We start from the raw sequence: 14,519 nt of genomic DNA, 5'->3' as shown, positions 1-14,519 counted from the left end.
GCAACTCGGGTCAGAAATTGCTGTTATATTATCCAAGCATGATTATTTGAAGAATAAGTTTATGATTAGAAAAATGCTACACATAATACTAGAAATCCTGATCCAATTACTAGAGTAGACTATTTGACATGTTCTACACCTATTATTTGAAGACTCGGTCGACTTACCAACAAGAACACATCTCCATCCCCGAAGGAAAATAGGGATCATGTTCAGACAATGGACAAAACAATTGTCCATCTGAGTCATGTACAAGCACTGCAGAAGCAAACCATGATGAAAAAATGCATCATAGAGGAACCACCGTTGAGATAGAAATCAGATTTTAAGAACACCAATCTCAGATCTGTTACAAAGACTAGAAGAAAATCTATAAACCAACGTCTAACAAGGAAGGCCTAAGGATCTTGCTCTAAAGAAAAAAGTGAGAAACGCTCCAAAAAGGCCTAAAGATCTTGCTTTTACGGAAGCGAAAGCTGCAAAGCCCAATTCTACCGGCCAGGTTGCCAGGTTGTCCCACCATATCTGAGCACGTGCCTGTGCCAGGATCGTATATCTGAAGTACCAACGACTGTCCTCCATCAAAGGAGCAGTGCAAGAGCAGCTTCCCATCAGCGCGTCTCCACAACGGCATATAACAGCATGCTCTTGGGGCAATCAGTATCTTGTATTCTTTGCTCCAAGTTCTCTTATCAGACTTGTCCAGTATCCATATGTTGCTGAATGGGCCGTTGGGGTCAAACCTGCGCGGAAATATATCATAGAGGACTGGCTGAACCATGCACAAGGAACCATTCAGCTCTGTAATTCGGATTGGAAGAGGCCTCCTTAAACGCTCCCAACCAGCCTCTTCGTGATCAGACATCCGTGGTCCTATTATCACGTCAGGCTTCCACTCCTCACTCTCCAAGTCAAAGCAGATCAAATTGTCGCTGACACCTCCCTCCATAAAGTACAGGACACCATCAATAGCGATAGGAGGGCCTTGATCTGATACTAGGATGCTTGGTGGTGGCTGTGCTATTCTCCAGCCTCTGTCATCATCTCCTAGTGTAAAAACCTCACATGTGCCACCGCCGACCAGTCGCACCATCTTGTATTCACCAGACGGGGTGGCGCGGCCAAAACCGAAGAGGTAGTAGTACCGTACGGCCACGAAAGGATATGCATCATGATCTACCACGTCCACCTGTGGACAGGTCTTGAGTACCTCCCCGGTGGCCGGATCAACCACCTGGATGCCGCCACAGATGGGTCCACTGACACATATGAGTTCGTCGAGGCTCGTGTTGCACATCATCCCATAGCCACCGGCTCCCTTGATGACCCTCACGATATTGCCCTCCATGTCCATGAGCCGCATGTCACGTCCTCCCGCAGGCTCTTCTTCCTCAAAGGAGCCAGCGTCAATGAGGAGCGGGCCCTGGTGGGACCTGTGGGCAGCGGCAAAGAAGTGGCTGGAGATGAGGTCGCACCACTCTTTGGACACGCACCGGAATCGGCACACAGACTTCAACGGTACCCTGGAGAGGATGTCAAAGATGGCGTGGTATGGTAATGAGGCAGCTCTCGTGTCGCCATCGTCCATGTTTGTCGCATCGCCCATGATTGTTGCATCACCGGGCATCTTGAATATGTGTTAACATTATATGTAAGTAATTCAATATAGTTAGGATAAGAAGATAATCCATCACAAAGAGGGGGAATGCAAGTGTGTACCAGTGATAGGCCGCTTTTTGCTATCTCCTCCAAATATGATGATGGCTTGAAAAAATCGCCATATGTTTCAGCCCACTTGCTGAGCTTTGAATGTATATAAGATGCTCCAACCGTATCAGCCCAGAACATGAGGCCACCCCTTCATTATTAGAATATAGATTAAATTTAATAATCCAAAGTAACCACCACATTGCAGAGGACTGCAACTAACAGGAACTGTACCCTACATTAGGTAAACTATAGGTTGCAGATACATATTTAAACTGAGAAGTGCTTGAGTATCATTAAAGCTAATTGAGAAGGCCAGAATGTGGCGATTTGAAAAATAATCAGCTATAGACCTAACTCACTAGCCTCAAGTGCTAACCTAAAACCAATCGGTGTTACATCCATTCTGATATAAGACAGGCAATGCTAGCCTACGTAAGTATTAAATTATGTTCATAAGTTTGTAGTATCAGAACCAGATGTAGAGTCTCAACTCATATATCTAGTTTAATCGTATTTTGAATGAATGCAGATTGTCACAGGTGACAGGTTCGCTAGGATTTAGGACAGTCAGAGATAAGCAGCAACTGCCTACCTGTACTTGGGAAAGCCCATCCCATGGACAGACGCAGTATCAAGATCAGAAGCCCTGATCACCACATTTTCTTGCACCACCCTGTATGCCTCGTTAACGACTGGGAAAAAGATCATCTCCAATATATCTTGATCTGATAACGCAACCGGCTGCAAGCAAGTCAATGTATAAATATCAGGAAAACCTTCCGTTAACAAAGGAGACAGAGCGACATTTTTTAGTAGATGCACAAACAATGTCGCCGCCAGTTAGAAAAAGGAAGAGAAACCTTTCCACCAGGCATTGTCTTTGCTTGTGTTCTGTACTCGTCAATCACACGTTGAACACTAAGGTCAGGTTTTGGCTTCCCACCCTTATCATAAAGATAATAGCCTCTTCCATATCTTTTTCCTGTAAAGTACCAAAGAAAATCAATTGTGAAAAATGTATATACTGAAATGGTGTACTAACTATTTGTGTAGTCTCATCCCGTCCTATTTACTGTAACCCATAGCTGTAGCAAAAGAAGGTTTAGAAGCATACCCTGCCGCCCATGATCATTCATCAAATCCACTAGACCAGAGTTAAAATTCTGTGCTCCAAGGGGCCGCCCATCCTCATTCGTCAAATCCACTATACCGGAGTTCAAATTTTGTGTCCCAGAGGCAGCCGCATAGAGATCCTTTACTGACAAGACTACTCCATACCCAGCTACATCTTGCAGTCTGTAGGGTAATGAAAACAGCTACTCATGTCAAATCATGATTAAAAATTGAAACAGTCAGTGGATGATCCCTGAGCAATGCGCTGTACATTCTAGCAAGCTAGCTGAAGCATATCAAGCATATTCCTAAGATTGTTGAGTGTCAGTTAACTGTTTTGACATTGACATGGTTGGTAAAGCAGAACACAGCTTTCGCCATCAAATTCTATTTAACATATAATACAATATCATTTAAAGCAAATAATGCTTGATCTATATCTTTTTGAATCTCATTGATTAACTTCGAATTATTTGATTGCTCACATATAATACAATTATTCTAGAGTACTACTACCATAACTACATGCTCATAGTGGACCATAACGTTATACAAAAACTGCTATGAAATGGGTTGCATTTAATTTAGCCTAGGTAAGTGAACAAACAATGCAGGATACTGGACATTTACATCAAGAAATAGGAAAAGATTGTCCATAGTTTAATGGGAACATTTGCTTGTTTATTCACAGAAGGAACTTAAATTGAGACCATTGACCATAATTCCACATGGAGATGAAAACAGAGTCAAAGAACTTACTGAAACGGTCCCATTGGCATGCCAAAGTTGCTTATAACTCTGTCAATTCTGAAAAGATCAATGCCAAGACTAACAAGAAGCTGAGCACCTTCTGCGTAAGGGGAAAATGTACGATTTACTGCAAAACCTGTGCAGTTGCGAACCACGACAGGGAATTTCTTCATTGTTCTCCCAAGTGTTATAAGATCAAGGATAGCTTGTGGCGATGTCTTCTCGGTGCGGACAATTTCAAGCAATGTCACAATATGAGCAGGACTGTAAATAACATAACATTAGCAAGGCGCCTTCTCAGTAAGCAAGTTAAGTTTCAAGAATTTTATTTTCATTATCCCTTGTCTTTAACATACTTTCCGAAAAATTGTTTGAACATTCAATAGAAATAGCTTCTCATAACTTCCCAAAATAGACACTTATAAGAAAATATTGCAACAGCACTACCTTATGAAGTCATAGGTATGTAGCTTGAAACTAAACTAAATCAAACAGCAATCAGCCACATCATTACTCAATTAATTAAAGAGCATAACCATTGGTTATACATTTTTTCCTACATGAATTTATTATAGTTATCCATTTGGAAGAACATTTATGATTTATTTTTTGATATATACCTTCAGGAAAAAAAAACTTGTGAAAAGGTTTTGCTCAGTTATTTCCTACATTGTGTTCGAGCAAACTTGCATAATAAACTAGTTATCGTGACTATGTATACAGTTGTTCCATAAAGAACACTCAATACTTAGATGACACATCAGAAAAAGTTATCATGCAGTAAACGGAAACCAAGAATACCCTCTCTCACATTTTGTAACTTTATATTAGGGAACTTCCATGTGAAGGTGGCACATTCACACTTAGCAACTTCATTGTTAGAAACTTAGCGTAAGTGCATAACCATGAAATTCCCTTCTATGAAGAACAAGTTTGCTTTCACAAGGTAAATTAGATACATGGAGCTAAATTGGTAATGTATGCTGTCAAGGATTTGACAGTTCGATGGTCCTGTTAAGTGTTAACAAATTTCATTGATGCCATGTGTTTCAGTAACCTTGATGCATAAGTCCCAAGTAAACTTCTTAAGTTGGAAAACTGCTAGTTTTTAGGAAGTGCTATAATCATATCCCGAAAGAAACAACAAACCTGAAAAAATGAGCCCCTATAATTCTATCTTGAAATTTTTTCTTCTCGCCGACAAGCTTCAAATCTATGGTGGACAGATTTGTTGCAAATACGCAATTTGATGGGCAGATTTTTTCAATGTCAGAAAAAATTAATTGTTTCGCCAAAGGATCCTTCTCAATATCAGCCTACAAAAGAAGATAATGTGGTGTGTAAGAACCTAACAGGCAAATGTGCTATGTCACTATGTAATAGATTGCATAATCACATCATAACTATCTATCAAAATTCCTTATTAATCATTTTTAGGCGAACCATCATAAGATTCGTTGCTGCATTACAATGTCAAGAATATTTGTTCCACGCACTAGAGGGACCCTAAATACATTTGCATAACTATTTGTCTTGTTTAAATCATAAAGCATATGAGGGCAACCTCAATAACCATATCAACATCACTGAAATCCGAATAATTCAATGAACACTTAAGAAGAGATATCGCCTTGCTCATTTTATCTTTGGTCAATGAGCCTCTTCTGACAAGGCCCTCCAGATTTCCTGTGCAGAAGATCATCAGTGTTGTTCAGTTACAACATTCATAATAACTTGATATTTCAATACCAACAAGAAATAAAAATCCAAATATCTATTGGAAAGAAATTCCCAAGAAATACTGCAGTGATTTCACAAAATTGACCTGCTATTGTTTTCTGCCCCCTTTGCAAAGATCCAGGATCTACTTCCTTGAGGACAACAGATAAATTGCCAACTAGAAGGGATGTTGCAATTCCAGAGCCCATAAGACCACCACCAATAACAGCCACTTTTGTTATTTTCCTAGGTTTGAGTCGGATATCAGTAACACCCGGTACCTAAAAAAATAACTATAGGATTCAGAAGTGCACCAGGTTACAAGTAACCAAAGGAGGCAAAACAAAAGTTGAGACATCAAATGATGTCCTTGCAGCAATTTAGCTTTGATGTAAATATAGTCTCTAATGTAGTCTGGTTAGATGGTTAGTTAAGATCATGTAAAATATATTCAGCAAAATAGTCTGTTTGCATGATAGTATATTAATAATTTTAGTACCAAAAAATAATAACACCTCAACAAATAAATGGATATGAAGTTAGGCACTGGCTAGCTGTGAGCCTGTGATCTGTTTTTCTTTTAATGGGATTATAGTAATTACTAAGGTAAAGGTAAATTAATTATACCTTCCAGTTTTATGGAGATCAAAATAAAATAAAATGAACTATTTCTTACCCCTACCCGTGATGGACAGTATGGATGCATCTCATCTTATCTCTTAAGAGATACTCTGTCTTATCAGAGCTCAAAAAGTTCTACTGATAGTAGAAATAAATATAACCAAGGAGTTGCAGGTAGGCACTGATGCATTGTAACCATTTATAAAATAACATAAAAAAGGCAAACGTAATACTATACTTCTGAGGATAACCTTAGTGGTAGAACATTCGGCCAAAAATAAATGGACAAGTGCCCTTGAAGTTTTTGACAATACCAACTCTTTGAAAACCTTGGCTTCCTGCAGTATTTTGGTACATTCACCAAACACATGTATAAGGAGTAATAAACAACAAAACAATTCTCATGTGAAACAATAAGTTTAGTCTAATCCCTGAAGTTCTGCCGAGATGCTCAGCTAGCTGTTTTAATAAGAGAAGCACATATATAATTTTATTGTGTGTACAGATACAAATAGGAAATTCAAACCTTCACAACACCAGCATGGCCTCCACGTAGTATGCCTTCTTCAATAACATCTAGGCAGGCCCGGTGCTGTGGCATGTTTGCTGCAACTCTATTTGTTTTATGTCTTTCCATACTTAATAGAGCACGAGCTTCAGACAGTGAACCAAGCCTATCTGTCCTGACAAGAGATCTTATCCAAGGTTGTTAGAGTACGTCATGGGCCTGGGCCCGTTAGTCTTATGGTTTGCTTGGGGGTCAAGTAAGCGTTGCTTGGGAGTCAAGTAAACCTCTCTATATATGGAAAGGAGATGTATCAATCTAATCAAGCAAGAATTAAGAAGGAAATCCCTTCTCTCTTGCCCACGGCCGGAGTGTTAGAGTACGTCATGGGCCTGGGCCCGTTAGTCTTATGGTTTGCTTGGGGGTCAAGTAAGCGTTGCTTGGGAGTCAAGTAAACCTCTCTATATATGGAAAGGAGATGTATCAATCTAATCAAGCAAGAATTAAGAAGGAAATCCCTTCTCTCTTGCCACCGGCCGTGGGCAAGGCCCCGGCCGGCCTTCTCGCGCCCTCGCAGCCCTCTCTCTTCCTCCCAAACCCTAGCAGCCACATAACACTTGGTATCGGCTTTCCCGGGTTCGATCATGTCCAGCCCTCCACCGAGTTCTTCCCACCCGCCGCCGCCGCACTCCGACGTCCCCGCCGTTCTCTCCCCGGCGGAGATAACCGCAGCCCTCCGCGATCTCACCACTGCTGTCCGGGAGATCCGCCTCTTCCTCGGCCGGTCCCTATGGGCCGCCGCCGCCGGCAGCCGCTGCTGCTGTGGCAGCCGACGCTACTGCTGTCGTCTCCGCCACCCGACGCCGGGCTGCTGCGGTCCCCGCTGCCGGCTGTCCACCATCTCCGGGCCGGGCCCTACCTCAGCGCCGGTGGTCCCTCTTCTCCAGCAGCCGACCGCCTTCTTCCCCACCGGGACGCTACGGCAACGGCAGCCGCTGCCGCCGCCACCAACGCCGCCGCTGCGGTCCTCACCGACGTTGTCCCTGTCGTTCGGTGGGCAGGCTGCAACAGCGGCTGCCGTCGCCACCAACACCGCAGCAGCGGCTGCTGCCGCCACCGACGCCGTCCCTGCCTTTCGGCGGTGTGGGAGCGACCTTGGCCCCGGGCTCTACATTGACACAGCCCGGGATACCCTTCCACCAGGTCCGTTTCTCTTCGTCGCCGTCACCGCTTCCGGCTTGGATCGCTATCGGCCACGTGTCGGCGGCGGTGAGGGCTGCAGGCTGCTGCGCGCGGCCTCCTAGTGCGTCGGCGTGTGCGGGAGATGCGTGATATGCAGCTCCTCCAAGTTGCGCTTCGTTGCGCAACGGACCTCGATCTCGTCCCTGCGTCGGGGATCTTGGGCGTGCGGCTGTTGTTCCCGCGGGCAGCGACCTCAAAGTCTGCACCATCAACGGTCATCCGGTGGGGAGAAGGCATGGTGTTCCCGACGAGGAGCGCACCGCGTAGCACCACCGCATTCCGCCGCCGGCCGCCGCGCGGGCTCCTTTTGTCCCGCTGGTTTCCATGGGATCCAGGTGGGCTGTATAGGTGCACGTCCGACGGGCGGATGGTGTCCACTTTATTTTCGGGGGTCAACAATAAAGCGTCTCGGTCTATTTCAGGTTGAGAGTAATAAAACAAGCCGAGATGTAAAAGGCTCGTTTTTATGTGTTAGGGTTGTGTTGCATCGAGTCATGGTTTGTTTAGGTTGCAGCTCGAGGACGAGCTGCATGTCCGAGTGGGGTGTAGTGTTAGAGTACGTCATGGGCCTGGGCCCGTTAGTCTTATGGTTTGCTTGGGGGTCAAGTAAGCGTTGCTTGGGAGTCAAGTAAACCTCTCTATATATGGAAAGGAGATGTATCAATCTAATCAAGCAAGAATTAAGAAGGAAATCCCTTCTCTCTTGCCACCGGCCGTGGGCAAGGCCCCCGGCCGGCCTTCTCGCGCCCTCGCAGCCCTCTCTCTTCCTCCCAAACCCTAGCAGCCACATAACAAAGGTTTACGGCAATTTGCAATCTCCAGAGCCCAAAAGCGTGACACTTTTATCAACTCATCATGGGAGCAAAGCTCATCAATAAGGCCACATTCTTTTGCTTCCTTCGCCATGATGAACTTCGATTGCTGAAGCAAATTTTGTGAATGCATTAATTATAATCGAACATGATACGAGTGATAAAGAAGATAGGATGATACTAATTTGAAGATGATCATTACATACGCACTCCTTGTTCAACAAAAAATATTGGGTGCCTGACATGTTCGGTGCTACATACAGCATACATAGATTTCAACAAAAAAACATCATACATGTACCGGGCATTTACAGTTTGAAATGAGATTCTTATTTATGCTTTAGTTTTCCAAAATTCATTGTTCTTTGAACTCTTACTACTATCTGGGTTGAATATGAATGAATACATTGTTCTTTGGTGAACTTACTTAGCATATGTCAAGCAACTTGGGACACGAAGTTTATCTAACGCGGCTAGGAGAGCGTAACAACTTACACATAAGATAGATTAGACTCACCAGCATTATTTCTATTGCTTTGGGTAGACCAACAAGCCTCGGTAGACGCTGAGTACCTACATGATAAGTAAGAAAGTTTGAGATCCTTGACAGAACCCAATACGAAGCAAGCAAAATAAGAGCGGTAGTTCAAGCTGTCAAAAAATATGTATTCCTAGTTGCCTACCTCCAAATCCAGGAATGAAGCCAAGACTTAGGTCTGGTAATCCAAGTTGAGCTTCAGGGGTAGCTATCCGAGCATGACAACCCTGTTTATTTTTGTGCCGTAAACAGAACTTAGGTCCAGGTACAGTGTAAGAAAACGGCTGTAAAAAAATTCAGAAGGACAGGCAACAAAAATGACAGACCATAGTCAACTCTAGACCACCACAAGCGGCAAGGCCTTGAACTGCCGCAACGGAAGGCTTTTTGCCATCTGCATGTAAACATATTTTTACATCAGACCCAGATATGATCTACAAATCAGACGTATTCCCTCATTTATAGACAAATGATACTATGAAAAAATTAGAAAGAAAAAAAATACCAAACCTTCAATCATGTTTGACACAAGTTCAACAGATGCATCAGGAATGAATGACGTGTCTCCTGCAAAACCATAAGAACAAAAAAAACATACTGTCCTAAAAAGCTAGGCTGTGAACGATCAATTTGCCAACCATGTACATGAAGGCACCTCTTACCAGTTTCATGAATTTTTCTGAAGATATTGATATTGAAGCCTCCACAAAAGTTCCCCGCGGAGCCTACATATTTTCAGAAAAATAAATAAAATAATATAGTACACCAAGTATCAGAAATACTAGTAGGTTTCGTGAGCTGAATTATTTTTTAAGCCCCTGCCCACATTCCCTGGAATGCACAACCCTGTAAGCCCATATGCCCATGAGTAATGCTACACGTACAAAAATATTTTACAAAAAAATCTTACGGACTCACATAGTAGGGTCAGAAATCCAAAGTCAGCCCCGGTTATTTAGGAGGGGGTCAAATTTGAACCAACCAAGGTAGTCCACGTTAGCGCGTATGGTTTCCGTAAGCCACTTTGTCCGTACGTCCAGGATTACCGTATGCCCATTCTTATGATCTATAACAAGCAACAGCCCTCTTTCTACTACAGCTAACTACTTCAGCGAGATTCCCACTTTCAGCCAAGCGCTAGCATCATAACAACAAAACTGAAGCAACGCATGTATAAGCTGTCTGGGATTCAGCACAAAAAACAAAAAAAAAATTGAAATGATAGGATGGCGGAGACAGCTCCACAACCATCCTACAACCCATACCAGGATAACCCCAAATTTTGCTAACTGGGATCAGCACAAAACCTGAACAATGTTGCTTTCATCACAAGGTAAATTAGCTGAGCGCTTAACGAATTTCACAGCAGACAAAGCATCAAACCAAACCCGTGAGCACGATGGCCTTGACGTCGTCCCGATCAATGGCCTCCGCGTACTTCTCCTTGAGTCCAAGGATGACTGCACGGGGAAAAGCGAACCGAACCGAATCGGCGCACACGAAGCATTAGATTAGCAGGAAGAGGCGCAACAGGAATCAACCCCAAGACCAGGAGGGACGGAGAAGGTGGAGGGCGTTACTCTTGGGGTCCAGTTCAAATAGCGGGTTGAAGATGGTGATAAGCGCGACGCCGTCGGCGCCGACCTCCATGGTGACGCGGATGGACGCCGCCATGGGCTGACTCCGCCGCGAGACGCGAGGGGGTCGATTGATCGGAGAGAGGAGGGAAGGGGGACTAGGGAGGAGGAGGGTGTCAGCCATACCCGATCGAATTCGAGGAACTAGGGATTTTAATTGGGGCTAAATTTCGGTCGGATCGGGGAAGAGGGGAGGACGAACCCTACCTACGGTACGCTACAATAAACCCTAACCTAAAGCTTTTTCCCCTCTTGCGTTTCTCGTTCCCACCTCTGGCTTATATCTGCTGAGTTTTCATCTTACAGTGAAAACGAGGAAGATAAACAGTAATCAGTCAACTTAATTTGTGTTCGGTAAATGACAGATAGTGAATTAAGCTTAACGGTAACTAAGGTTCATCTCCACCGTCCATGCCTCATCAAAGTCCTTGGATCCACGCCGTCCGCTAACTGAAAAGGTACCGAGCACACGGAGGGCAGTTCAGGTTCCACATACTAACATAATACAGTCCTAGAAGATCCCGCAAATCCGCCAAAACCCGTATAATAACCGCTTATTTATGGTTCTTGTTTGGTCCAGATTGTCAAAGTTTGGGAGAGTAATTCTCACTATTTTACTCAACAGAGAAATATTGTCCGCACCATGGGTTTCAGCCCTAATCACAAAATCTCCGCAGCTATGCGGTGCTTGCATATGGCATCCCGCTGACGAGTATCTTCACATTGGTGAAGATGAAATGATTGAAGTTGTCTGTAAGTTCGATAAGGTCATGATCCAGGTGTTTGGTTCTTTGTATCTCCGATCTCCAAATGAGGAAGATACACACAGATTGATGGCGATGAATGAGAAGAGTGGGTGATCCGACATGCTAGGTAGTGTAGATTGTGACGAGGGATTAACTCGTCAATGCCTACATATTGTAGACTTAGTGTTTCGTAAGAACTAGAGGGCAAGTAGATCTCGAAGGTTAAACCGAACAAAGATGCTCAACTCAATATTACGGTGGCTAGGTTACAATGATTTCGATCCCTCATTTCTCCTTCGGCTTCCCCTTTATATAAGAGGCGAAGCCGAGACTTTTCCGTGTCGTACAAGTTACAAACTATCGGGCAGCGTTGGGCCTTTCCTATATTGATACAAATTCCTATAGCAACTTTATTTTCCTAATCCGAAAGCTTCCAACCTTCTGGGCCTCCAAAGCTTCGAGTCCATGGGCTTACTGCTTTCCTGTGGACCTAGGGTACTTATTCGATATGTGAAATGATCGTATGCTGCACCTAGAGGGGGGGTGAATAGATGCTAACCAATTTTTAGTTCTTTTTCAATTTAGGCTTGACAAAAAGGTAAATTCTCTAGATATGCAACTAAGTGAATTTACCTATATGACAAGGTCAACGACTAAGCAAGATATAGCTACGCAATATATATAGGGAGATAATAGGATAGTGGTAACCGAGAGTGGAGCACGCGGAGACACGGAGTTGATTCCCGTAGTTCCCTTCCTTTGCAAGAAGGTATGTCTAGTTTGGAGGAGTGTGGTTGCTACGAAAGTCAAACCAACGCCACGAAGGCTTCACTCAGGTCTCCGGTGAGCAACGCCATGAAGGCCTAGCCCACTTCCACTAAGGAATTTCCTCGAGGCGGAAACCGGGCCTTTACAAGATTCTTGGGGCACACATCCACAACCAAATTGGAGGCTCCCAAATCTGTAACAACAACAAGAACAAGAACAATATCAACTACAAACAACTAGGGTTTCTCAAAAGAGGAACACTAGCAAAGGGGCCCTCGAGCATAAGAGGGGGAAATGAGAATCGCTTCGGTGAGGATGTAGATCGGGGGCTTCTCCTTCGAATCTCCAAAGATCAAGAGCTTTGGATGGTTGGAGGAGATCTTGTGAAACTTGTGTTTCTTGAAGTGGCTCTAATGGTGGATGACCTTGTGCAATGATTGAGCAACTTGTCCCAATGGAGAAGAAAGCTATTTATATGAGTGGGGCTTCAGATCTGACTGTTATGGACGTTTTTGTGTAAGACCGGAAGTTCCGGCCACAAGGGTCGGAAGTTCCGGCTGGATGCTTTCGCACCAGAGCAGCTGAAGGACTGAGAGTGGGCAGAACTAGGGCGGAACTTCCGATGACCGGAAGTTCCGGCCTACTTTTGGAATTACGCGAAAACCATACTGGAACATTCTGTAACACAAATTGCTGTTTTCGGAACTTGCCCGGAAGTAGGGCGGAAGTTCCGCTGACTGAAACTTCCGGCCTACTTCCACCGAACTTCAACGTGAGTGGCGCTGTGATTCCTCTGACTAGAGCATCTGGGCGGAAGTTCCGCCAGCAGGGGCCAGAACTTTCGCCTGAAGTAAAAAAGCAGCAGAGTCTTCAGATATGTCATTCCATTCCACCAGCCATGTATATATAATGAGACCATGTACCTGTCTACATCAACACACATAAATAGATACCTATTGTTGACATCAAACACACAAAACCCAAAAGGGCGGGAAATGTTCTTTCAATCTCCCCCTTTTTGGTGTTTGATGACAACACAAGTATTTGCAAGGAATAATCAAAGTAAACAACAAGTATGTGAGAGATATAGAGGAGCTCCCCCTAGATATGAGCATGTACCAAGAAAATCTCTCCGCAAACGAAGGTACACATGTATGAAACAAAGCCCCCCCTATATCTTACATCCATCTTCCATGGGTTAACAATTCAACATAGTGATAAGCATATAGATAGATAGATCATACACAAATAGATAACCATAGAAGACTCACATACGGAGTTTACCATACACGAAGATAAGGTTCACACACCACATAATATGTAGAAACATAGTTCGATACCAAATAGAGAATAAAATGAAATCACAAGCGATAGAAATCAAAGAACACACAAGCTTGTGACTCCCCCATGCAAATACCCAACGGAGAGCAACCTAATAAGGGCTCACTCTCCCCCTTTGGCACCAAGGCACCAAAAAGGGACAGGAGAAACTACACGTCCCAAGGGTCGGCATTAGCCCAGCCGGGAGGAAGATCAGATGGAGCGCCGGGGTGAGGTGGAGTGTAAGGAGGAGACTCGATCTCGAGATCATCTGGTGGGAGAGGAGCGTCATGCTGAGAAACCCACTCAGCCTCCGGAGTGATGTTATCCTCGGATCCGGGAGGAGACACGTCCACATTGAGAGCCCTCATGATGCTCTTCTGACGAACCCGAGACTTCTTGGCCTCAACATGCTGCTGATACTGACGGTGATTGACAGCTGAGGTGAGACAAAAGATCTGTCGCATGCGGTGGGCAAGCTTGGAGGCCCAACTTGGTGGCTTCTCATGTATGGGAGGAACATCTTCTATGGGCGAATTGTGACGCTTAACCTGGAGGCTCTTCACTTCATGAGCTGTGATATATGTTGAGAGGAATGGAGTGAATAAGAGGAGCCTGACGGGTAGCTATCCAAGTGTCTTCAATGAGCTTCCTGATGAAATGAGCAAAAAGAGGAAGCTTCTTCTCCATCACACATGACCACATCTCATTGTAGATGTAGTCCATCACATCAAGCTTCTCATCGGTGCCCTTCTTAGCATGAGAGTTTGCCATAAGATCCACTTCATAGGTATGCAATTCATCAACGTTGCCACCCTTGGGTCCAAATGTTTCCCGGTAGACACGAAGCATGATGTCCCAAGTAGGGAGAAGATCCGCACTCTTTCCCGGAATACCCTATCCTTTGATATAGAGAGGCTCCAAAGCATCCTTGGTGAGAGCAAACGAGCTATCATGAGACCGCCAACCATTTGCATTCACAACCGGAGAACGAGGGTATCCAAGAGCCGCTCCAAAGCTTGCCAAGTTGGCCTCAAG

General features: G+C 44.3%; 1 protein-coding gene across 1 annotated transcript; it reads right to left on the bottom strand.

The window, feature by feature from the left end:
- Positions 1 to 306: 306 nt before the first annotated feature.
- LOC124696462 (peroxisomal fatty acid beta-oxidation multifunctional protein-like) lies at positions 307 to 10,886 on the bottom strand. The gene is made up of 19 exons (XM_047229193.1): positions 10,591 to 10,886; positions 10,399 to 10,470; positions 9,673 to 9,735; positions 9,521 to 9,577; positions 9,337 to 9,404; positions 9,156 to 9,237; positions 8,990 to 9,045; positions 8,461 to 8,581; positions 6,440 to 6,621; positions 6,165 to 6,251; positions 5,399 to 5,573; positions 5,138 to 5,259; positions 4,723 to 4,889; positions 3,583 to 3,837; positions 2,825 to 3,006; positions 2,571 to 2,692; positions 2,303 to 2,451; positions 1,720 to 1,858; positions 307 to 1,627 (listed from the first exon to the last, which is right to left on the bottom strand). Exons 1-19 carry the CDS (start codon positions 10,769 to 10,771, stop codon positions 413 to 415), a joined length of 3,495 nt encoding a protein of 1,164 aa, XP_047085149.1. The 5' UTR covers positions 10,772 to 10,886; the 3' UTR covers positions 307 to 412.
- Between the last annotated feature and the right edge of the window lie 3,633 nt (positions 10,887 to 14,519).

Source organism: Lolium rigidum, chromosome 1 (assembly GCF_022539505.1).
Source record: "Lolium rigidum isolate FL_2022 chromosome 1, APGP_CSIRO_Lrig_0.1, whole genome shotgun sequence".
NCBI lineage: Eukaryota > Viridiplantae > Streptophyta > Magnoliopsida > Poales > Poaceae > Lolium > Lolium rigidum.
Note: the sequence above shows the minus strand (reverse complement) of the source record. Positions and strands in the feature narration are given on the sequence as shown.

What these genes read in the sequence shown, in the direction of transcription:
- LOC124696462 (XM_047229193.1), bottom strand. Translation starts at nt 10,771, where the DNA reads ATGGCTGACACCCTCCTCCTCCCTAGTCCCCCTTCCCTCCTCTCTCCG. An exon ending in ATTTGAACTGGACCCCAAGA is followed by an intron (nt 10,471 to 10,590) that starts GTAACGCCCTCC and finishes TTCCCCGTGCAG; the next exon opens with TCATCCTTGGACTCAAGGAG. An exon ending in TGTGTCAAACATGATTGAAG is followed by an intron (nt 9,405 to 9,520) that starts GTTTGGTATTTT and finishes GTTTACATGCAG; the next exon opens with ATGGCAAAAAGCCTTCCGTT.